Here is a 25,064-nt window from a genome sequence, read left to right on the forward strand (position 1 = left end):
ATGGACCATTCTTGGGTTCCTGCCTTCCCCCCAACTTGTTGAGGACATCCTGTTACTGATGTGGGAAATACAGGACTTCATCAGTCTTAAGAAGAAGTTGCAACTCTTCCCTCATGCCTACTATCTTATGCAATGGTTCTTTACATCATTTTGGCAGGGAAGCAGGCTTGAACTCACCTTATACATCTACTGAAAGCTAAAGACTCCCTTCCCAGTAATAAAGAACGTGTTCACGCAAGCCAATCATTTTTCATAAAATTTCAGGATATTCACAAACTTCCTAAATTTTGTTGGCAGAGACTTCCCTGGAAGATTAATGGACTGGGTTAAGAACCCTTGCTGTAGAACTCAGTCCTGAACCACCAGAGGCTTCACCTCAGCTAGCGGAAGTTTTGAGTGTTTCAAGAAATTTGGGGGTAACCAAAGAGTTTTATCCCACTTTAAAGAACCATTCATGTAAGCTACTTTGGAAGGTTTTGCTTTAGTGATCACAGGCACTTCACATTTTAACTTTTCTGGGACAGGAAAGAATGGGCATGACTAGGGATCTAAAACACTGTTGTCCAGTTCCAGCATCATAGGAGTTTCCCTGATGATGATTTTATCCTGTATTTTTCATGCTTTCCCCCATGCCTGTCTTCTTAAATAGATATTCACATTCTCTCTGCTCACAGCCTGGGGAGCATGGGAGGGTAACAAGAACAGGTAGGGAACAATCTAGTGAGGAATGGTCTGAACCCGCCGCTGATCATCTCCTTAAACGATAGCACTTTTACCAGAATGACATTTCTATTCATTTTCCTTCCCGGCCAAATTCACTGGTTTGTAAGTTCACTTATTCAGCAAAAACGTATCAGCATGTGCAGAATTCCAAGTTCTATGCTAGCGTCTGTGAGGAGTGCAGAGATGGGTGGCATACAACCTCTTTCCTCTCAAAGGAGCTTAAGGTCCTGCAGTAGAGACAAGTTACACAAAGGAACTCAGCTTAAACAGTTACCTGAAAGGGCTTTACTGTTCATCCTTCCTAAGTTTCCTGCTGTATGTGTGTGTGTGCGCGCGGCGCGCACGCCTGTGTATGTTTGCTTCACTTTATGTGCCAGGGACTGGAGAAATGTCTCTCTTGTTTTCCCAGAGCTCCCACTCCATTACGTGAACCATCATATTTGTCACCATACTTTATAATTATCCATTTAGCTTCTCTCCCAACGGATCACAAACCCCTTGAGGATACAGACTGAGTTTCACTAGATGTCCCAAATATTTCCTGGGAGCCAACAGAACACCTGGAACATGATAAGTGCTTTTAAATATGTTAAAGAAAACAAGAGAGAAGAGAGAACACAGAGACATTAAACGTCCTACAAAAGGAGACCCCTGGCTATTATGTCAGGAAATAACTTCTGGCCTTTGTCCGCTGCGTGTTTCAGGATCTCGGTTTTCCACCCGTCCTAGAAGGGAGTTGGGTCAGGTGATCCTTTCCAAATGAAAAATTATGTTTTAAATAACGCCAAGGGCAGAGAAAGAAGTAAACATCCTGGCCATCTGCTCCGCCTTAAACGCCCGCCTAGGTTTTACAGTCAAATACAAATAATTTCCTGAAGGGTGAGTGTCAAACACAGTCGCTGCAAAACCTCCAGACGCTCAGGATGTTCGCAGGCTCCATTGACAAAAGTGACTTCCCACGCTTTGCCCACAGAGGGCATCCCTGCGCATTGATACGCAGACCAGGCGAATGCAGCTGCTGGAAGCCTCCTGCGTCCGCTCTTTTTTCCCTAAGCCATAGTCTCTGTGCCCCCACCCTCTTCCCGTGGAATCTTTGCCTGATCCAGTTCGTTTCCCTCCGGTCTCCACATTTTCCCTTCCAGCCCTCCACTTCTGCGGATCAATGTGTAGTACGGTTCCAACTCCCAGCTCGCACACCGCTGGCTGACACCCCAGTAACAAGTGAGAGCGCTCCACCCCGCAGTCCCTCCACCCTGCCTCTCCTCCCTCGGTCCCCTCGGCTCTTGGAAGAAAAACCAGCAGCATCTCCAGCTCTCGCGCGGAATTGTCTCTTCAACTTTACCCAACCGACGACATGGAACCAGCCTCAACCTTTTAATGCACAGCCCAGCCACAGGATTGCCTTCCATCTCCTCTTGGTCCCTCCTGGATGTGGTTTATTGATGACTTGCAAGCCCCTCAAAGAGCTGTCTTCCCTCCTCTGGCTCCCTCCGTTTCCTTGAGTTAGTTTTCCAAGGTTTTACCGGGGCTCGGGATCTCTTGGACCGAATGGAACTTTTTGCTGCCTGCTTTTGCTGCTGATTCTGTCAGTGGACAAGGAAAAAGGCTTCCAAGGCAGCAGAGGCACAGGGGAGGTGGAGAAAGAGGTGGAGGAAGAGGACGAGGAGGAGGAGGAGGAAGCCGAAGGGGCTCGGCGCGTGTGTGTGCATGTGTGCATGCGTGTGTGAGTGCATGTGTGTGAGTGCTGTCGCTGCCCACGACCCCTGGCCCCGAAGGTGTTGGCTGAAATATGGAGAATAGTCTTGGATGTGTTTGGGTACCCAAGCTGGCTTTTGTACTCTTCGGAGCTTCCTTGCTCAGCGCGCATCTTCAAGTAACCGGTAAGTGATTCTTTCCTTTCTTCTCGTCGCACCCCCTTCCGTACCCCACTTCCCTTCTCATCTCATTTGGCGAGTAGTAGAATTGGGGTGGGGGATAGCAAGAGATTTGACGCTTGCGCTGCCCCTCCTCCTGTTTCCTTACTAATAATAAAAGATAGAAGAGTTTTTTTTTCTTCCCTGGGGCGGATGATGGTGGGGTGGGTGCTAGGGGCGCCCCTTCGCTGTTTTAAAATCTGATGCTTCACACATTTTTGCTTCTGCAAATACTTGCGTTGGTTTGGAGAGCCGGCGGGCTGGGGCAGGTGGTGGGGATATCGTTGAAAAGAACTGGGTTGGATCCTTAAAGCCTCAGAAACCTACCAAGTGGGGAGGATTGGGGCAACAGAGGCAGGCGAGAAGGACGTGCAGGGGCTTTGAGGAAGTCTGCGCAGAATGTAGATGGTGGGGCTGAGTCGTTGGTGTGTGAATACATCTCATTTTGATTTGGATTTTTGGACTTGGTGATGGAGAATCGGGAAAGGGACAGCTAATATGTTTTGGTACTTCCAAGGAGGGGATCCTGGTACTGAAGGAGGCACAGAGTTGCCAAGGAGGAGGGGAGGCGTGTTTAATTTTGTTTTATTTTTTAACGGTGAATGTAGTTCGCAAGCTGAGTCTCCATATAGCTCCAGGACACCTCCAAACTCCAGATGATTGATATTCCAGAGAACCGGCACCCTGGCCCTGGCACTTGCCAAGCTCAGTTTCTAATTAAAAATGGCAAAACTGTTTGGGGATTGGATCGGACTAGAGCAGGAGAAAGAGGGACCTGAAGGCTGATCAGGGCTGCTGTAATCTCCGAATACGGAGCTGGCGGCTTCGACGGCCAAAAGAATAGAGAAGAGCCAAATGACTCCTGATAAGGTCCACTTGTTTTGCGGGACCTCACCACAAGTGTCGATGGGCACTGGGGTACAGGGAGCGGGTCTGGCAAAGAAGGAGAAGAGAGCGGCTGGCAGAGCATTCAGATCCCTTCGGAAACGACCTTTTCCCAAATCTAAAGGAAAAAGAGGCTCAGGCAGAGACCGGGCGTTGAGTAGGAGCTCCCCAGTTCGTGCCTGGGAAATTAATAGGGAATGGCACAGAAATCGCGGCCAAGCCCCCAAGCTCCCCGGAGCCCGCAGCTCCGGCTTTCTTGTCTCTGCTAAGTGCTGCATGGCCAAGGGTTGCGAACGCGAGCGGAAAATGCGCCTCTCGCGGTCGCGAAGGATTCAGACAGTCAAGCGCCGAGGCAGCCCGAGGCTCCCCAAAGCCTGGCGCGGCCGCACGCAGGCAGGAATCTGCGCTTGCATTCGGACTCAGCTCCTCATCCTCCTTTGGCCCGAGACAGAGAGAGCAGGCAGGAGGGGTGTGTGTGTATGTGTGTGTGTGTGTGTGTGTGTGTGCGCGCGCGCGCGCGCGCGCGCTCGTGTGATGAGCGCGTACCCGCATCCGCGCGCTTAGCCGCTGGTGCTCCCTCCCTCCCTCTAGGCTCTCGGGCACGGTCCCCTCCTCCCCGGGCTCTTCTCTCCCGGAGCTTTGTCCTCAACAATTACTCTCGCGAAAGGTGGGCGTGGGGGAGGGTGGGGGGTACGGGGAGCGCATCTCTGCAGTAATGAATAGATGTCTGTTTTAAATTCCCTCCTCGAGACCCTAAAATGGTAGAGGCTGCTGCGAGGAGGACCCTCCTTCTGCCCAGAAGATTGACTTGGGCTTTCTATGGCAGTTTGGGAGACGGATGCGGACGGGAAAGGGGAAGTTCAGGGGGCATCCCTCACTGGGTAGAAAGTCTGCCTAACAGCAGGACTGCTGGCCTGAAATGTGCTAGCTGAATGCACTGCATGAAGCAAGGTGTACAAAAATGAACAATGATGTCAATTACACGACAGTAGTTTAAAGCTATTTCTCAAGTGACTTTTGTCTGGCATAGGGTGGGGGTAGACTAATAGAGAGAAATTTATGTACGTTTTATTAATGTCTAAGTTAATTAAATATTCTCTTTTCACTTGTTAATGTTTCTTGTCCAGAGAGGCAGGGCCATGTATTACTGCTTTATTTTAAATTCCTCCTCAACAGACAGATCTATTCTTGAAAAGGCAGATGTAAAGAAGGGATACACACACACACACACATACACATGGGTTATGTTGGCGGATAGGCTAATGGATCTAAATCTTTAAACTTATTTACACTTCTAAATCCGTATCTGTTATTTGCAAGTGAGTTGTGATGCAGTTTGCGCAGTTCGCAGGAAAGTGGATGGTGCACTTTTATGATATTGCCAATTCACATCACTCTGGCCTTTGCTCATTAATCTGAGTGTCACTTCTTTCTCTTAGTAATAATTTCCCCTATTTAGGAACATGGCAGGAAACTTACAATAAGAAAGCATAGTTCACTCTATAAAAGGACCAGTAGGAGGTGCCCTTAATAAGGCCAAGTGTCTAGTTCACTGGCGATGAGATTCCCATTCAGCAGGGTGTTTTAAAGACTGTTGATTGGTAACAAAGGATTATGGAGACTACCACAATAGCACTGGGCCCTTTCTCACTTTCTAGGTAAAGTCTGAAGCTGCTGTAGATTTGTATGAAACTGTGATGATTTAACAAAGGACAGCCCTGAACAGTGTCAGTGGAGAGTGAGGACTTGATGTTGGGGGAGGAGGATGGTGACTTTTTAGTTTACTTCTGTAAGATTTCATCTCCTTATATATTTGACATGAGCCACAGGCACAGGAACCATATAAAGTCTCAGGGGATCTCAGGTAAGATAACAATTTTAGATGTTGGATGTTAATGAGTGAAAAATGAGGTATACACATTAATTAATTCTTCATCCATGTTTGGGTTCCATTGCATTGAAAAAAATCTGTGAGTGTTTATTGTAGTCTGGATATGCTGAAATCAGGCTGGTCGCTCTCCCTAGGCGACTTCTTCTCATTCCCCCAACCAGAGCAGATCAGATGCCCCCATGTGGGTTTGCTTTTGAGTGGCGGGAGTATGGCAGAGCCTGAGGGCTCGGGGTAGGCTGGCCGTCCACTCCTCTTTGAGTGCCGCAGTATAAATCACCAGTGACCTGTCAGTGTCCATTTCCCCACACAGCAGCAGCTGCCCTCTGAGTTATAAAGTATGTGAAACGGCCACCATATATGTTATATGTGAATATATTAGGCTTAGCGCCTTTGCTTTAATGCTCTTAAAAGCTATCCTGGCTTGAGATGCTGATAGGCATTTATTTTTCTGGGAAGAGATTTATAACTTCTCAGTGTATATGACTTAAATTTATTCTCTGGCAAGTTAACCTGTCAGCAAACTTCTTTATTGTTTTCATTGAAGAGGAAGAGCTTTAATCCTATCTAAATTCCTGAATGAAGCTCTGCTGAAAGTTTATCCTGGAGTACAGGGTAGTTGCAGGCTGTAGTATGGTTTTCTAAACCAATGGGATGCTTGACAAGATATATGGGGAGGTGTTTTTTGGTGGGGAGGCGGGATATTTTTATTTGTTTTTAGAGAGGGAAGTTGTGATGCTGCATCTTCTAAAGGAATTCCAGCAACTCCATTATCTCAAAAGCATCTTTAATGAGAGGAAATGTTTCTCACTTCCAGTTTCATAAATCTAACGGCCTGGGATTCTTCAAATGCACGATATGCTCCTGGAATGTTTGCTGCTGCACATAGTAGGGTCATCTAGTATGATCACTGCCATTTGGAAATGAACCCTGATTTAAATTTTGACTTCCAGACAAAACACTTAACTTTACCTGGTGCGGCATGTTTAAAAGCAGTGCTGAAGTTTCTGAACAGAATATTTCTTGGTATAGGGGACTGTGCCCTAAGATTACATTTTAAAGTAAGTGTTCTTACTATCTTTGGAGAAATTGCCATCCTAAACTTTGCATATGAAATTTCTTCTTCTTGATTCTACCAGTAAAGACAACTCTATTCAAAAAGAATGCAGTTGTTTTAGAGTATTTCTTTAAAATTAATATTCAATGTCCACATCCACACACAAAGAAGAAGGAGGATTTCTACCCCCTCATACTTTGTCCTTCAAATATATGACTTTGGTGTGAATTATGATAGCTCTAATCACATAAGGGCACTTGCGATTTCACTGGAGAATGAGTTCTTGCCTGATTACAGATCTTCCTACTTTCCATAGGAAGTTTCTGGCCCACACTGCTATCAGAAACTTGCACCAAATTGGGAACACATTGCTCTGTTTTGGTATTTGTTACCCAGCTGTACATTTTTGAAGGATTAATCTACCTGAGATGATAATCTCTTAGATGAACTATATACATAAATTTCAAGAAATCTTAGCTTTGTCTGAGGCCATAGAATAATGTCATAAACCCGCGAAATTACTTCTTTAATTAACTAAAGATAAAAAGTCACTTGGTTCTGGAAAAGTACTGTACTCCTTAAGGAGGAATAGCAAATACTATGCACATTTACAATTCATAAAATGTAAACGTCAAGTCTTTTTCCCCCTCTTTCCATTCCTTCCTTATAATGCTCTGGAGGAAAATTTAAGAGTTTCACGAGTTGTCACAACAGTTATGTCTTAAGGAATCATAGCTTGGATTGACTGACTCATGACTGATAGACACTCAATTAAACATCAACACAATGTCCAGTGAATTTTTCGGCAGCCTGCTGTGGGCTGCTTGCTTCTTTCCAGCTTGTTTCTAAGGAATTGAAACTCTCATTTCTAAGAGGTGTGGCCTCAATACTGCCTCCCTTGATGCAGCCCAAGAAAGCCTTTCTCACTCTGAAACCAAGGCTGTGACCCACAGGCACCATGTTTAACATGCTGTGTTACACTTTGCAAGGTCACGGAGATTTGCCTTAAAAATAAATTTTTAAGTGTTCATGCATGCTGCTTTTGGTGGAGAGTTAAACTGTACTTTAAATACAGCTAAATAGTGTTGTTTTCTTAAGAGGCTCTAACCTGTGGCCTCTCGGCCAATATTATTGAAGTTCTAGTGCTCACAATCTTTAAGAAGACACAGCAGTGAGCTCTACAAGATAATAGGTTATGCCAACCTAGTTATGCTATTTTTTCTCAAAATGGTGTTACCAGGTTGGAATAATAGAACTTTAACATTTTTCAAAGTTACTACTTTTCAGATTAAAATTTCTTAGTGGTATTGTAGTATCATAGTATCAGTAGAATGGCACTGACCCAATGTATTTAAGATATTGCTCTTCAGAACAAGATCTCAAGGAAAGCCAATGTTAAACTTGTCAAAAAGAAAGGATGAGCAATCCAGATTATTTTCCCTGCAGGCCAATAAAAAATGTGCAAGATAGAATTACATGTTGCATATGCCAAATAGGTAATAGCAAAAAATAAAATGTAAATTATTATGCACCTTTATAATTGCAGCACTCAGGTAAATGAAACAAAATTTAGTACCACACTTTCTTTCTCTCATTCTAGAATGTTAATTCCTTATCTTATATTTCTCTGGTTTAACACCATACTAACATGGAGAAATACAGGGTGGCTGACTGATGATCAAAATTATTGTAGTGCTCCAAAGTTATTTGACAAATTTTAGCCTGAGGTTTAACAACTAAACCCGTTTAATTCAACTATTAAATAAAAGTGTTTTCTTTGATAGTTTAGAAATACCTGAGCTTTGTCCCAATGATGTGGTTTAGAAATACATAATAATGCATAAGATTGAATATGTCTTCTTTTTCAATATCGATGGGAATTTGCCAGTGGTAATACCAATGCATATTGCTGTTTTATTAATAGTTCCAAACAACCATATTATTTGTAGCTTTCATTTCTTGGGGGGAAAAGTTCAAGTAGGAAACACACAAATCATTCCATATTTATTGATCATATTTTTAAGGCGATTCTTATGGCATGACTTGTGTAGGAATGTTTCTCTTTTCTAGTAAACTCCATGAGCCCAGTGCCTATAATCTACTTCTACTTCATGATATACTTTAGCTTAATTTCAATGATCCAAATTTTTTGACTTTTAGCTTGCTCATTCATTTCACCATTGCCCTCCAGGGAGGAAGCCCCTTTAAGACCATTTGTGATTATGATGAAACTTAACAGGAGTATTTATTGCAATTTGGAGATTTCTTCCTGGTTCATCCTTTAAATATTGGTTCTTGCCTGAAGGTTACTCCTAAGAGTATCTAGGACAAACATGTTCCACTGAATTAACTGAATCTTTAGGATGTGATCTGATGAAAATACCAACTGGTTAGTGAGTTGTGTCCTGATAAGAGGGCTTGTCAAAACAACATTATTCTGGACCATCTACAATGTTCTTACATCTGCATTTACATTTTTATGAGAGAAAAAAGGAGTTAAGCAGTTAATATAAATGTTTTTAACTCAAATCACAACATTTTAAGATTTTACTTGTTTTTCTATGGTCTTTTAGAAATATTTCTCCACTCACTTAGCTGCCTCTTTAAAAGTATGTAGAACATAATTTAACCTGTTCTTAATAGATACATCACTATGACTTCATTATAGTATTATGTGATTTTATAGGGATAATTTTTGAAGGCATTGCATCATACAGAACTGTTTATTTTTCCCATCAATTGACCATGGACTATTACTCTTGTTGAGTTTCATCTCTGGGTATAAAATATATTTTGTCTACATCTTGTGTTCAGCTGAAACTCCTCCCTGTATAAAACTTCCTCAAAGCAATTCTCTCTTTTAGTTTTGATGCTAAGACATAGGGAACCAAATTTTGTTGGGGTTGTGTTTAAAGTAGGAGAGGCGATTAGAAAACAGCAATTGAATCCTTCATTAGAGGAATATCTAATTAGTTTTAACTAATGATTCTATAGCATCTGATATTAATTTGGATGTCATTTGTACTTTGTACAACATATTTTTCCTTATTAAATGAGAATGTGGACTAGATCAATTCTAGTTACATTATTAGTTTCAACATTATATAATGTATTTAAATTATGAACTGTACTATATATATAGTGTTTGGTATAATTAATAATACAATTCATGAAAATGATAGCAATAATAATAATGTAATAATAACAAATACCCAGGTACCCACTAGAAGTTTCCTGATTTTTGTATTAATCCCTTGCCTTTTGTACAGTTTTTCCACATATGTATAAATCTTTAAAATGTTACTTTACTTTGGCTGTTCTTAACAGTAATAAAATAAATATCATGTATGTATTCTCTGACTTACATTTTTGCTGAAAGTTAAGTATTTGAGTTTCATCTATGTGGATTCATATTGCTGTATTTCAGTCACTTTCTCTGGTGTATAATACTTCATGATATTAATTAACCATAGCTTATCTAATCTACTCTTGATGGATTTTGAAATTCAGTTTTTTGCTATTGCTAGTAAAGTTGGCATGAACATTCTGGTGCAGGTCCACCAGCACAAATTTGCCACCATGTTTAGGGTGCATACCTAGGAGTGGAATTGCTGAGTCATAGAAGGATATCTTGACTTCCAGGAGGCAAACACATGCTGCAGTTATTGAAATCCCCACCAGGGGCAGATGAAAGCCTCTTTGCTTCATGCCTCTGTCAACACTTGGTATTTTCTGTGCTTAATTTGCCCTCATCTGGTAACTTCTCAATGTGGATTTAATTTGCATTCCCCTGATTGCTTATAAGTCTGAACATTTTTTCCATTAATTTGTTAGCTATCTGTGATTTCAGCAAGACAGTTCTATGATTCTGTTTCTTCAACTGAGCAACCATTTGCTTTTAGACGTTAATATTATTGGTAGTTATTCTGTTTCTTCCACTAAGCAACCCTTTGCTTTTAGGCACAGATGTTATCAGTAGTCTAATATTCAGGAAGTTGTCACCTAATACTATACCATGTTGACTCTGGCCCAGGCTTTATTTAAGCACCTTCCCAAAATGTACACTGATTTTGAGTTGAAAAGAGATTCTTAGACACTGTAACATTATCGATTGCCCAGAGCAAGTCCTGCCATGTTAGTATCCTGCCTTATCCTGTTTATTGTGTCTTTATAGAGAATCATTTACAGGGAAGCAGGATGCTGGGATACCAGGCTTCATTTGAGGCTCATTATGAATCCCCTGAATGTAATGGAACTAAAGGATAACTGAATCACAGAGTAGCAATGGTAGATACTAAATCTGAGTTAAAAATCTTAATATGATCGTTTGAATTTGGGTATATTTCCAACATGGTAAAATACATAGGCCCAATATCATTGTTACATGTATGGCATATATGACTGTGGGTTTCAAACAAACACATGTGCTTTGTGCACCAGCCCCCACCCCAATTTTAGTTTGGGTTTATAATTGTTTCGCCTGCTCCCATAGGACAGGCTAATGAAGACCCCTGAATGAAATAAAGCCTCAGATGTACTTGCAGAGGCCTCTGTAGTGTATTGCCTTCTGTGCAGACTCATTAGAGATGTGAGCCAAGGCTGAGACATCTAAGCAAACCCTCTGCACCCAGAGTCCTCAATCTATTGTTCCTGCATCTTTTTTCAGCCTCATGGGATCCCAGAAGAATATAAATTAGAGAGAAAAATCTGCAAAGCTTTTCCTTTCATGTTTAATGTCTGGGCAGAGCTGTTCCCTGCAGGACAATTTCTGGTTATTTTCTCTTTCTGGTTTGAGGCATCTCCAGGGATGGTTTGGTGACTGTTTCCCTTGGGGAAGTTTTCAGCAGCATATCAGTTTTGCTGTTAAAAATTTATTTTACAATTCACTTGAGATAGTCCTGTTCTAAATGTTCTTCCCATCACTCTTGTCATCTGGCTTTTGATTCCTGCGTACCCCTTTCAGTGACACTGCCTCTTTTGGGCTGAAATGTGTTAAATAATTTGAGCTATAAATCACTCTTGCCTCCCCATTTGGTCTTTACTTAACCAGACTATAAATATTTAGTTCATTTGATTTTTCCTCATACCTCTCCAGAAGCTTAATCATGTTTAGTCTTCTTACTTTAACTCCCTCTAGTTTGTTTATATCTTTCTTGTAATCAAGGGGCCTAACTCTAATGTGCTCTTCTAAGTAAGCTCTCCCAAGTCATACATTATAAAATATAAATTCAACATCATCTTTAGCTTATTGTACAGCCATAGACAAACACATGGTCTCTCAAAACTTGTGTTATCAGTTTTCAGATAGGACTATCAATGCCTGATAAAAGCATTGAGATATTAAAAGGACCAAATAAGATCACATATTCATTGAAGATAATATAGTAGTTACTGAGCCTTTACCAAGGGTTACAAAGAGATGAATAAAAGGTTTAGATGTGTTTCTGTCCTGCAGGGGCTTTTCCTTCAGTTAAGGTGGCAGGCACACACAGAGGTAGGTAGGATACAAGGCAGAACAAAGTACTCACTAAAAAGGGACACAAACAGTTCTGCTCTTCATGTGGTTCTTGTCATTGGTTCTGTTTATGTGATGGATTATGTTTATTGATTTGTATATGTTGAACCAGCCTTTCAGGGACATGGATAAAGCTGGAAACCATCATTCTCAGCAAACTAACACAGGAACAGAAAACCAAACATCGCATGTTCTCACTCATAAGTGGGAGTTGAACAGTGAGAATGCAGGGACACAGGGAGGGGAACGTCATCACACACCGGGGCCTATTGGGGGGTGGGGGATAGGGGAGGGACAGCATTAGAAGAAATAAATGACAGGTTGATGGGTGCAGCAAAGCACTATGGCACGTATATACCTATGTAACAAATCTGCACTTTCTGCACATGTATTCCAGAACTTAAATACAATTTTTAAAAACTCATAATATATTAATATAAATTAGCCAGATTGACTGACAGAGTCAATTCATTCATCCTTGTATCCTTAAATTGATTGGACCAAAAAAAAGGCAAGGGAGCTTAAAGAGTTGTCAATCATGTTAAACCAAAGTATTGGTATGGTAAGAATGAGGATATTACGGTTTTGCCTACAGATCTGGTAGCCTGTTGCTATGAAAACATCCCCAGACTCTCATGACCCTTTCTTCCCATTTTTCTTGAATGTTCCAGGTGTTGTGTTAAGGTGATAATGGAGCTTAGAGCCCAGTGAGATAAACATGCTAATCAAATACATATATTAACAAACCCACAATTCCAAATGAGATAAGACTTTAAGAAAGAAAATACTGTAGGGGAGGGCCTCAGACAGTAGATCAAAGACAGCTTCCATGAGAAAGTGTGACTGAGTTCACACCTGAAGAATGAGTTAAGAAGGGGATGTTTGAGAGGGGCAAAGGAGAGAATATCAAATTTTAAAAAGTGAGCTCAAAGGCCCCACGGTGGGAGGAAAGATCGTGAATTCCAAGATAGGTGTACCCAGGGTCACGAGAGCTAAACATAAAAGTGGCTTAGCTAAGACTGGAGAAAACTTTGGGATTATCTCTCTCCAGTAGTAGCTACTTGTATTTTGGTAGATAATGGCTGAATAAATTCAAATGGGTTCTTATCAAGGATCTTTCCTAATCTCAGTACAATGATTCAAAAATTTCAGCAAACTACATAGGCCACCTTTTCCTTGATTTTTCTATTAGATGTGAATTTATGAACCTATCTGTCCTATATGTTTAGAGATACCTTATGAGGTGTTACGGACATATGTATGCAACTGAGAGAGGGAGTTTGAAAAGTGTAGAGAGCTAGAAAAGTCGAAGTAATTATCATTTAACTTGGTAATAAGTAATTTCTCCTTTGAAAGCTATCACTGAACAGAGGGAAACAAAACTTCACCTTTTCTATAAAAATAGAATTGCCATGGACATTTCTTGTTCCTGTGGCCTCCTTCAAAATGTGTGCCTGAATGTGTTTAGTAAAGAAAAAAGAAAAACTGAACCTAATATATTTTGGAAATTTTACAGATTATTTTCTCAATATGATCCTTTTCTATGCATTTTGTCCCCATTATTATTTCTTAAAAATGCGAATGAGTGTTCTCTTTGCTTTCAGTTACAGCTTGTTTAGAAGTCATTGAGCTTGCAACCTTTCTATGTCACCAGGCCTCGAACTACTGTACCACTTGAATCAACCTACCATCTGCCACTGGATGACACAGTCCTGTGGTCTTTGGTCTTGATAAGAGGAGGCATAGCCTAGGGAAAAAGCATCCCAGCTATTGGGTTTGATTGAGATCCTTAAACTCACTGGACCTCAACTTTCCCACCTATAAAATGGACACAAAATCAACCTCTGCTTCCCAACTCTAAATTGGAGATAAAAGTTACTCCAGTAATTAGCTATATAAAATATCTATTCCGATGCCTGACTTATAATAAGTATTTCATAAATGCTAGCTATTGTTAGTATTATGTTACTATGGGCTACATTTATTCTGAGATAATCCTTACAAATAGAAAATTTCACAGGCACAGGCCAGTCATTCTAGAACCCGCCTCAATTTTATTGTTGTGATTTTAAAGACTTAAAAATAAATTAAGATAGACTCCAATGGCAATTTTGAAATCAATCACATCATGGTTTAGTGGGTCCTGGTCCCATGACTTTGCTTGATTTAGAGGCTCATAGGTCCAGCTAAGTTAGATCTGATACAGTGCAATACTGATCAAACTTGGCAGCCTATAACACACTTCCTGTGGATTCTCCATCCAAACCATCCTCCCCTATTAACTCTTCCCTGGTTGACCGTCCATTTGCTACAGACCCATCATCTACTCAGTAGGTGCACCTAGAAGCTAATACTTGCTTGGTTAACGTGTAGTACTAGATATAATTGATCCTGAGGGTCTTCTCTGGGGAGGAGTGGCTCTCATCTTAATTCTGTGTCAATGCCCAGCCCTTCTTCATACCAATTAATTTAGAGTCTTGGAGATGGGGCCCAGGCACAAGTATTCTAAAATCTCCGATGGTGATTTCAGCATGCAGTCATGTTTGAGAATCAGTGTCCGAGGGTCTTTCTACTCAAAGTGTGCAGTCCAGGAATCAAGGCATTTGTATCACCTGGGAGCCTATAAGAAATGCAGAAACCTCAGGCCACACCCAGACATGCTCAATTAGAATCCCAAATGACTGAGGAACACTGCCTTAGATGATTGAAAGTGTCAGATAGGGAGGTGATCCTTGCCTCTATTCTTCACAATTGTAAGTAATCATCTAGTCACTGGGAAACTGCCCCTACCACACTAGTTTAGTCTTAGCTTGAAACATCTGTGGCATGCTTTGGCTTCAGGAGTTGGTCTTATAATGGCAAACTATGCCAACATCAAAGAGTCTTCTGGTTTGTGGTTTAGTGGCTAATATATTTCATGGAGACCATGACACATTTCATTTTCCTTGAGATTACAAGCCCTTGAAAATGCTCTTTGTGTGTTCCATCTGCCTTTTCCCTTCTTTTCTCATCAATACTCAAGAAGGCACATTTTACAATGGTCTGCTGGTTTTCATTCTATATTTTCCCCTCCTTCAACTCTCTTTCCTTCTTAAAAATGCTCAGACCCAGGGAAAAAGAATGACACTTGAAAGGGATATTGAGGCCCTGGGCCCTCCTTCTCCCTCTCTCCTCTGTGTCTCAAGTCTGATGCTGAGAGCACACACACGCTCAAAGTGAGACCCTGATGGGGGTGACCCCATACTGAACCTTGCCTTTTGATTGGAAATGGTCTTCAGGGCATGAAACAGACCAAGTGCTCATTTGCCTGAGCCTCTGCGGCAGAGGAGAAGGGGTGTAACAGGGGTTTTTGAAGAAGAGCAAAGCTTTACAGGCAGAAAGCTCAGTTGAGGGTTTTGAAGCTTTTGCTCTGCACTGCCTGCTAACTGGCGTGCTCCAAATCAGTCTACAAGGAGAGAACGTGGGGGCTCAGCTGCACAGATTGGATCAATTTGAATGAAAATCACTAGTGTTCCTCCTGGGGAGAGAAGTTTCTGCTTAGCTCGTGAACTGTAGGCCCTTCTCTGGTCCTGGTAGTAAATGAGTAGGGCTTTTGTGAAAGGTTATGTAAGGCTGCTGTTTTCTCTCCCTGCCTAGAGTAAAATTCTATTTATAGGGGGGTGAACTGCCTCTCAGCGAAACATGCATTTTATACACTATAGCTTAGGAAAGATGATTTAATAAATTTTTAAGACAAAATTAATGGAAGAGAGAGAACAAAATCCAAGGCAGAGAGAGTGGGACATACAGCAAGAAATAGGAGAAAGAGAAAGCGTCATTGCTCTGGACTTAGTTACTGAAGTAGCGATTGAGTGAGGGATCATTCTCATGTGCCTGGGACTGAGGAGTTTTACAGGAAGAAGGACTTTCAGTGCTAACAATAGGACAGTCTCAGGTAAACTGGAATGGTTCGTCACCCCTAATTTGGTACCTATCATGGGGAGGGGAGTAGAAAGAACCCTGAAAGATTTTCAGCAGGGAAATGGCATTTTAGATAACACACTGTTAGCCGTATGAAGAAACAATTAGAGAATGGTAGCAAGACCTATTATGAGGGAATGTTCTAATAGTCCAGGAAAGACGAGTATCTGATTGGAGGTTTAGAAGCAACTTGTATATTAGCCATGATATCTAGGTCATGGAGACCTTACTCTCTAATCTTTTGGCAAAGTCAAACTTGACATCCAAAACCAAAGGTTTTTTTTAACCAACTCATTGGCCAAAGCACTGTCAGAGGACTCATTTTTGAATCAGTTTATCTTTTGGACATAATAGGATAATGTATTTATTGGAGAAGTCATGTCTAGTACTTCTGTGTTCCACTGTGTCTAGTACAGTGCTGAATACATATTAATTATTCAATACTTATTACCAAATTGATTTTTATATAATGATTATTCTCAAATTTGCATGAAATCTGAAGTTTCTTTCTGCATGAGCTTCACAAAGTTCAGTTCAGCATATTATAAATTTCAGGGTTACTCAGTTTTTACTTACCAAGAGGTTTATTCTGTGTTCTTTTTCTCTCTCCCCTTCTTTTGCCTGATTTTTCCTTTACATGCCATTATTAATAATTTTATTGGCAGCATTTCAGAGTGCTTGTGAGAAATTCAAAATTGAGGAAATTCTGGAAATAGCAAAATGTAAATGTATAAAGTCTATAGAATTTGCTATCTCTTTAAGCCCTGTTACAAATGCATATAGGGCATTTGTCAACTCGCATATATGAAAATGGAACAAGATAAAGTAGGTGAATAATTATTTCCTACATAATAATCCCAGGGATAGACTATGTTTGCCTTCAGAGAACCATTCCTGAAGACTTGGGTGAGTCAAAGCATTAAAGTGTTATTTTTGTAGAAGTCAGTAGAAGTCAAGACAAGATGATGGAGATTTTAAAAAAGCACATAGAATGAAAAGGACAAAATTTCTTGGGTTTCAAAGCACTGATCAGGCAGAAAAGGACCTCAGCAGGTGTTTGAGAAGACCCTTTTCTACTGATGAGGACTCGGGGGCCCAGAGAAGCTAGGTGAGTCTCTAAATCACAAATCTAAGAACAAGTTCCATGAAACATTATTATGCACACGTGGGTGCAAATCTTAGCCCTACCAAGTTTTAGCTGTATGACTCTCACTAAGATTCAGGGTCCTCATTTGTAAAATTTGGAAAGCTATTGCTGAATGGATGACATTTTTGAAAAACATTACACTCAAGGATTGTCAGTCTTTGGCACATATCAAGCACTAAACTGTTTCTATTTTTATTTGTTCATTCAACAGATGTTTTTAAAGGTAATGTTTGATATATCATATTTGTTAGCTCCTATGGTGTATTTAAACAGCGTATAAACGCACTGCCTCTGTTGTTGTTAGTTAACAAAATGGTTGGAGGAATAAGACCTAGGCAGTTTAAATGTGTAAGAAAAAAAAAAAAAAGATGAGCAGAATCACAAGACAATATATTATTGTATTATTAAGAACCAAATGAGTGAGAGGTGCAGTTAGAGGAGGGAAATAAAACATGATCAGAAAGCCTTCCAGAATGCAGAGGGATTGAGTCTGATAGGTAGAGTAATTGGAAGACCTTACCCACATGGGACCTGACCCTATGTGGACACTGTTCTTTACATGTTCAGGCTTTGGAAGACAAAGAAGAAAAAGAAATGATGGTGATACTTCACTGCAGAGGGCTGTTCAGCCCAGGCAGCAGATCTCTTCACCAGCAATGACTTCCCTGGTCACTAGCATTTTCTCAAGCAGATTTATGATAAGGCTAGGAGAAAAAGGAAGAGAGAGGTGACAAGGTCATCTGAGAAGTAACTTTGGTGGCATACATAATGTAATTTTAAAATAAAGAGGCTTTACCTGTAGGGCTTTTCCTAATGTTTTAAGGAGGTCTCAGAAGCTCAGGGAAGGACAGATGCCATCACACACTGCATTTTGAACTTGGAAATCTAGTAGCTGAGAAAGCATATTTAGGCTCCTGCACTACTGAAATAAGTCTGTGCTGGAAATTAATGTTTTCATCTTTTTTTCTTTCAGCCCAGCTTCAAAATGTATAGAAAACTTTGGTTCAGGATTCCAAAACCCTTTATTACTAATGCATAAACGGTATTAGCTAGTTCATCAAAGATCTTCTGTACATTTTGCGACCAAAAGGCAGGTAGCCCAGCTCAAAATTTTCAACTTAAATAGCTCTTCTTTTGTTCTTTCTTCCAAAGTACACAGTCATATGAGGTTATGATAATTAATAATTGATAAATTATTATGATGATATTGTTCCATGCTTATCTGAGACTTTCTGTCTTCCAATGGCTTTTGAATCTTTTATCTGTATTCATCTCTCAATACCTCTATTAAGGGGACAAAATGGCTAATTTATCTCCTATGTGTTTTTTGTGAGGTTATGAGACTTGTGGCCAGTTATTTGTTTAAGATCACACAGAAGTTACCTGTTCTGAATGGAAAACCTCAATCTTTTTTTTTTTTTTTTTTTTTTTTTTGAGTCAGAGTCTCACTCTGTCACTGAGGCTGGAGTGCAGTGATGTGATTTTAGCTTACTGCAACCTCTGCCTCCTGGATTCAAGCAATTCTCCTGTCTCAGCCTCCTGAGTAGCTGGGATTACAGGTGCCTCCCACCACATCTGGCTAATTTTTTGTATTTTTAGTAGAAACAGGGTTTCAGCATGTTGGCCAGGCTGGTCTTGAACTCCTGATGTCAGGTGAAATGTCCACCTCGGCCTCCCAAAGTGCTGGGATTATACGTGTGAGCCACTGCTTCCGAATCTGGCTTAACCCTTGTACTCACCAGTACATATTGGACACTTTTCAAAAGCAGGACATTCTACTCTTTTGTCCCCCAAAATGCATGTACTAAAAAAATGCCACCTAGCACTCAGATCTTGATTTCTAATACCGTTCTCCAATAAAAGAAACCAGAACTCCTCAGGGAAATAGCTGCATCTGCGACTTATGCAGAAAATATACAAGATAAAGCTGGAGCATCTTGGAATGCCAGAAAGGAAGAAATTCTTTAAAAAAATGAAAAACCCACAAGGATAGAGAATGTCAAAGGGACACAGAACCTAACTGAAAGAGATCTCAATGGTCAAAGCTGCAACAATTTGAGCAAGAAAATCAATCAACTAGTTTCCTATTATAACCCAAAATATAAAATAAATATCCATGAGTACATACTGATATAAATAAATAATTGAATAAATAAAAGGAAGAGACTTAGATAAATCCCCTATGCAAAAGAATTCCGAATATATATACTCCACTCTCAAAGAGTGGATAGAGTACAACCCATATCCTTTTAAGTGTCAGCTGTGCTTAGTGACTTCCTTCCGAAGAGTACAGTATACAAGGGGGAGAGGAGGAAGTTAACTACAGTAGAAAAAATTAGCTGAGGTAGGCGGATCACGAGGTCAGGAGATCGAGACCATCTTGGCTAACACAGTGAAACCCCGTCTCTACTAAAAATACAAAAAAAATTTAGCTGGGCATGGTGGTGGGCACCTGTAGTCCCAGCTACTCGGGAGGCTGAGGCAGGAGAATGGCATGAACCCAGGAGGTAGAGCTTGCAGTGAGCCGAGATAGCACCACTGCACTCCAGCCTGGGCGATAGAGTGAGACTCCCTCTCAAAAAAAAAAAGAAAAAACTGACAAACACTACCTCGACCAGGTGATCAAGGTCATCAGCAGCAGTGATAAGTCATGTTGATAGCATATACCCCCTGATACAATGTGATGAGGATGGCATTTTACCTCCGCGATCTTCCTTTTCCAGATCCATAACCCCAGTCTTACAATGAGAAAAAGAGTAGACAAATCCCGTTTGAGATTCTACAAACACCTGACCGTATTCCTCAAAATGATCTAAGTCTTCAAAAATAAAGAAAGTGTGTGAAACTGTCAGAAGGAAGAGGATACTAAGGAGGCTTAGGACAAACTGTGATGTGTTTACCTCGGTGGGATCCAGGAGCAGAAAAAGGACTTCAGGAAAAAATGAAATACATTCTAAAGTATGGACATTAGTTAATAATAATGTATCAATATTGATTCACTGATGTTTATAAATGTGCCATGTTAGTGTAAATTGTTAATAATGGGGAAACTTGGTGCGGGGTAAATCAGAACTTTGTATACTCTTCACCATGTATCTGTCAATCTAAAACAGCTCTAAAAAAAAAAGTTTAACTGTAAAAAATATTCTCATGTTTGATAAGAGTGGGACACCAAGCAGAGCACTGATTCCACTAAACTTGTGTTTTCCTCTTTAAGGATCAGAATGGCACTCTTGTATGGTTATTCTGAGAATTACAGACGATGTTTCAGTAACCCTTAGTATCCCTGCATGTTTCTCAAAGTGTGATCACATCAACACCACTTGTGGGTGTTTTAAACTGCAAATATGCTGGCTTTGCCTCATACCTCCAGAATCAGAGTCCCTGGATGGACAATGAGGGGATAGGAAACAGCACTTTTAAAAAGCTCTCTAGGTGATTCTTATATACACTTCACTTGAAAACCACTTGGCTGTGCATTGTCCCTAAAAATTAGTAATGGTGGCTCTCCACTTACTGAGATGGTCTTTGAGCTCAGGGTATGATCTGGACTCAGGTGAACTTGGGTTTAGATCCCAGGCCTACAACTTTCTAATTGAGAGAACAAGGACAAGATATTCCGCCTCTTTTGTGCCTTTGTTTCTTCATCTGTAAAGTACAAAAACAACACTTAATTCAGAGAGTACTTATAAAATCATTTCAGAAAAGCATGTAAATTATTTACCATAGTACTATATTTACCATATCACCAATGCTCAACAGGCAGTGAGCAGTAGCATGACTCTACTGGTGTTCTATTAGCCTGGCTATACAAATCAACATGAACATAACCAAAATTACTCCTCATTGTTACTGATACTCTCCACCCTCTAAAACTGATCTTTGGCATCCTACAATGCTTTCCTTACATGTTTCTAGGAGTCCTAAGAGCTATGTCATAAACCAGTTATCATCTGCTAGGCACCTTCACATGTCTGGAAGTCTAGTATGCTTGCTGGCTTTCATGTCTCCAGGCAGCCACTGTCTCTTGCCAGCCATCCTGCTCCTCTGGTAGATTGCTGCTGCAGCATCAATGCTCTAGAACATTTCCAGTGCTCAAGCATCATTACTAAGTCTACTGACAAGAGTGTCCCAACGCTGATTCTCTCCCTGTTAAACTCTATCATACTGCTTGTGTCTTCTGTTTTATAAAATCCTCCATGACAACAATTCATTTAATTAGGGTCTGTAACTTTTCTCTCCATAAGACTTAGATTCAGTAGGAGAAGGGCTGATCTGGGGACAGTTGTTGCATTTCCTATTCCCTGTCTTTAGCCTTTCTGTCTCCAAGCCACCAATGGAACTTCTTCCTTAAGTAGTATTTAAATCTCCCCTACATAAATGAGTTACTGCAGAGAGATGTCTATGTTTTTAGAACATACACCCGAGACTGTTTCATTGGGATTGAGGTACACATGTGGTACAAAAATGTAGAATAATAATAATGGCTAATATTTGTGAAATTGTATGGTTTGAAGTGACATGGTAGATATTACTTATGAAATATTTATTACCCACCCATTTTTGTATTTAATACAGAAGAATATCCCATTTTAAGTAGCAATGTGCCAGCTCAAAGACTTGATTTATCAGACTCCCTTGCAGCTAGGGACAGTCAGGTGACAAGTTCTGGTGATTGGCATGGTAATCAGGACACTCCTGGGGATTTCAGAGTAAGCTTACTCTACTGTCCTAATCACCATCCCCTTCCTCCTTGTTGTTTCCTTTTTTCTCTGGAAGGTAAGAATGACGCCTGAAATTGAAGTAGTCATCCTGTGTTACATCATCTATTATGAACAATGAGAAGGAAATGAGGAGAAGCTTGAGTCCATGGTGACTTCCTTGGGGTGGCTATACTACCTTGGGGTTGTTTCTTTCTAGACTTCTTGTTATGCTACAAAGTAAACCTCTGTTTGATTTTAAAACACTGTAGTGGGGTTTCAGTCACAGGCAATACTCGGTTCAAACTGCTGTATGTTCCCATATTACTTTTTCCTCACAGTTAAACAGTGAGAGAGGAACTAATATTGTGTCCTTTTACAGATAGGAAAGTGAGACACCAAAAAGTTGGCCAATTTTTCCATGCCTCCATGCTAGTAAATTGCAAACTTATGATTTAAATCCTACTCCATAGCACGTCCTTAATTAAGTCTATTCTATAATTCCTAGACAAATAGATGTTGTAGCTATTACACTATTGTTACTTTTATTGTTGTGGGTAATTATTACACTATTGCTTTTTATTTTTTTGCAAGTCACATTAACTCTTGCAATGTTGTTTTATTTTTGTTATTGCTATTCTCCTCTCTAAATGAGGGATCTTTTCTGTGAACCATTTATTAGACACTTCTAGATTATTGAGTATATAAATAAAAATTCAATTTTCTGTTAATCATTTTCAAATGTCAGTTTTCACTAACAAGTTATAAGACAGCTTCATGCACTTTAATTTCCTCTGAAGAAGAAATCCACTGCCACCTTATAAAAGACTAACATTCCAAACACAGCTTTAGAATGCTAATGCCTTACCTTAACAAGCCAACTGAACTCTGTGATTCACATATGTGCTGCAATTTCTCTCCCATTGTAGTGTAAGGGAATTTCGCATAGTTTTGATGTATTGTGTAAATTAGGCCAACAAAGTGCTGTGCTATGTCTTCATTAAAATAGGAGATGGTAATAAAGCAACCATGTAGCATGGTCTTGCAGGCTTTGAGTTATGAACATTCAATAGTGTCTCCTTACTTGTGCTTAAGTTGGCATTTGTAAGCAGCATATAATCAATTAATCAATAACCCAATTTTCTCTTAAAGAGATGGTGCATCATTTAAAAATATCAGAAACTACTGTGTGATTTTATGAAAAGAGCCATTTCAGCAAAGAAACTTGTTTTAAAAACAGTGAAAGTCTTTTTTGGGGAGGACAATTTTGCTTAACTAAGCCAAAAGTGAAATTGGATACAAATGTTTAGTTCCTGAATCGTTTTATTGTTTGGCAACTATTGGAAAGGAAAGGACCAGTTTGGGATTGCTAGTAAGAATGCATTGTTTTTACTCATGATTGGAGGTGTGTAAGTGGACCCATCTATGAATGCACAGTAAAAGTCAACTAATCCTCAAACTTCTGGTTTTAAACTCATCTATTCTATCCTATTACTTACCAGTTTTAGAGTATACTAAGTTGCCTAATTTGTCTCACATGAGGTCACAGCAGCACCAAGTGATGCTTTCAGGGTGATGAAGCTGACAGTCACGTTGAGACAAAAACCTGGCCTTCTCAAACTTTAATATATATTTCTATCCTTATCTTTATTGTAATATCTACCTAAAAAGACATATATGCTTATTATAAATATTCAAATATTACATAAATGTGTGAGTTTGAAAAGGAAATTGTTCCATAATCACATCACTTCATAGTAAACCACAATTTATTTGTTTTGTTCAGTCTTTTTTGTCTCTTTCTCTACCTGCCACACAATTACTGTGAAATTTGTGGAAAGTTAATGTTAATTTTTTTGTTGCATTAAGATACTGAGTTGTGTTTTCTTTCTACCAAATAAGTAAAAAGGAATATCGTGGGAAAAAAACCTCAAATATTTGCTTTGTTATTTATACAACAAGACATAATTAAGATGAAAATGGTCTCTATAAAACAGATCACCTTTCACGAGAGGCACGTGCTAGGCACGCCTGTCTTCTAAAAACATTAGTTCCAATATCTCCAAAATGTTCAACTGCTCTCTTGAACCTTGCCTCTAAAGTGCAACCTGTGGGCCAGCCAACCTCCATATCACATGACAGCATATTAGAAATGCAGAAACTCAGGCTTCATCCTAAATTTACTGAATTCAAATCTACATTTTAACAAGATCCCCAGGTGATGGGTATGCAAGTCAAAGTTTGAGACATATCATTCTAGTAATAGCATGTTTCCTATTCAAATTGCTACCATATTCTAAGAGCTGTGAGTTACTCATGAATTAGCAATGATGTGCAGGGAAGGAACCAGTATCACCACAGCTCATTCATGTGGCTTCTAAATTTCCTCCAAAGGTGTGAGTGTTGTGCTCATTAAACAGTGTCAAGACCAGAATAACTGTCCAAGGGCTGGATTACATCTATTCTCTATGTTTAGGTCATGGCACACATTCTCATCCATACCTCTGAAGTCCCAAGACACTAAAGACTACACTGATTGGAATAATTATGTGTTCTATTCGAGTAACTGGTTGTTAATTATGCATGACTTGATGTTATTTTGCTAATTCATATACACCAAATGAACCATGAGTTGCTTGAAGGAAAAGACCAGTCCCTGAGCTCCTTTCTTCAAGGATGGCAGTCCTGTTTCCAGACATCTGGCCGTTCCCATGAATGAGTGAATGATGGTTATTAGGTATGTTAGCTCCATTTATCCAACCATTTGTGCTTTCCACAGATCCAAATTTGATGGTTATATCCCCCACCTGGAGCTGGGAAGTCATAGGACTTACTTGATAAACAGTCAACTTCTTTCTTGAATTTATGCCAAGACCTCATATATCTATCTCTTTGTGCCCTATGACCACCAGCATTGGTTGGTGGCCCAGTTAGAAACAAAAAGATCAGGGATAAGTGTAGGACCTATCCAATTTGCATCAAGTAATCTTTCATCAGTTCTTAAGGGGAAGATAAGGGAGTGTTATAAAATTTGAATGCTATAATAGATTTTATCTTGTAGCCTATAGGTTTATTTTTTTTCCCTTAGCTTCTAAAATCTATGATTGAGTTTCTGTTTTGGGTTATTAGCTCCTCAAACCAAGAATATCAGAGGAACCTTAAAAAATAGAACTTTGGAATATTAAATATTGAAGAAGAAAAGCTGAATCATCTCCCTATAGGCAGGTTGAGAGTGGGGGCAGAATCAAACAAAACTCTTTGTTCTTTTAGCCACCT

The 25,064-nt window shown here is 40.0% G+C and overlaps 1 protein-coding gene across 1 annotated transcript in view; it reads left to right on the plus strand.

The window, feature by feature from the left end:
• Window positions 1–1,912: 1,912 nt before the first annotated feature.
• The window catches only part of DCC (DCC netrin 1 receptor), a gene marked incomplete at its 3' end in the record, with an annotated part of 1,003,641 nt that continues 980,489 nt past the window's right edge, over window positions 1,913–25,064 (plus strand). Inside the window, exon 1 of the mRNA XM_017877558.1 lies at window positions 1,913–2,603. Within this exon, the coding sequence (XP_017733047.1) occupies window positions 2,513–2,603 (91 nt within the window). The remainder of the gene's footprint in view (window positions 2,604–25,064) is intronic.

This window comes from Rhinopithecus bieti, unplaced genomic scaffold, assembly GCF_001698545.2.
Source record: "Rhinopithecus bieti isolate Rb0 unplaced genomic scaffold, ASM169854v2 scaffold_9976, whole genome shotgun sequence".
NCBI classification, from domain to species: Eukaryota; Metazoa; Chordata; class Mammalia; order Primates; family Cercopithecidae; genus Rhinopithecus; species Rhinopithecus bieti.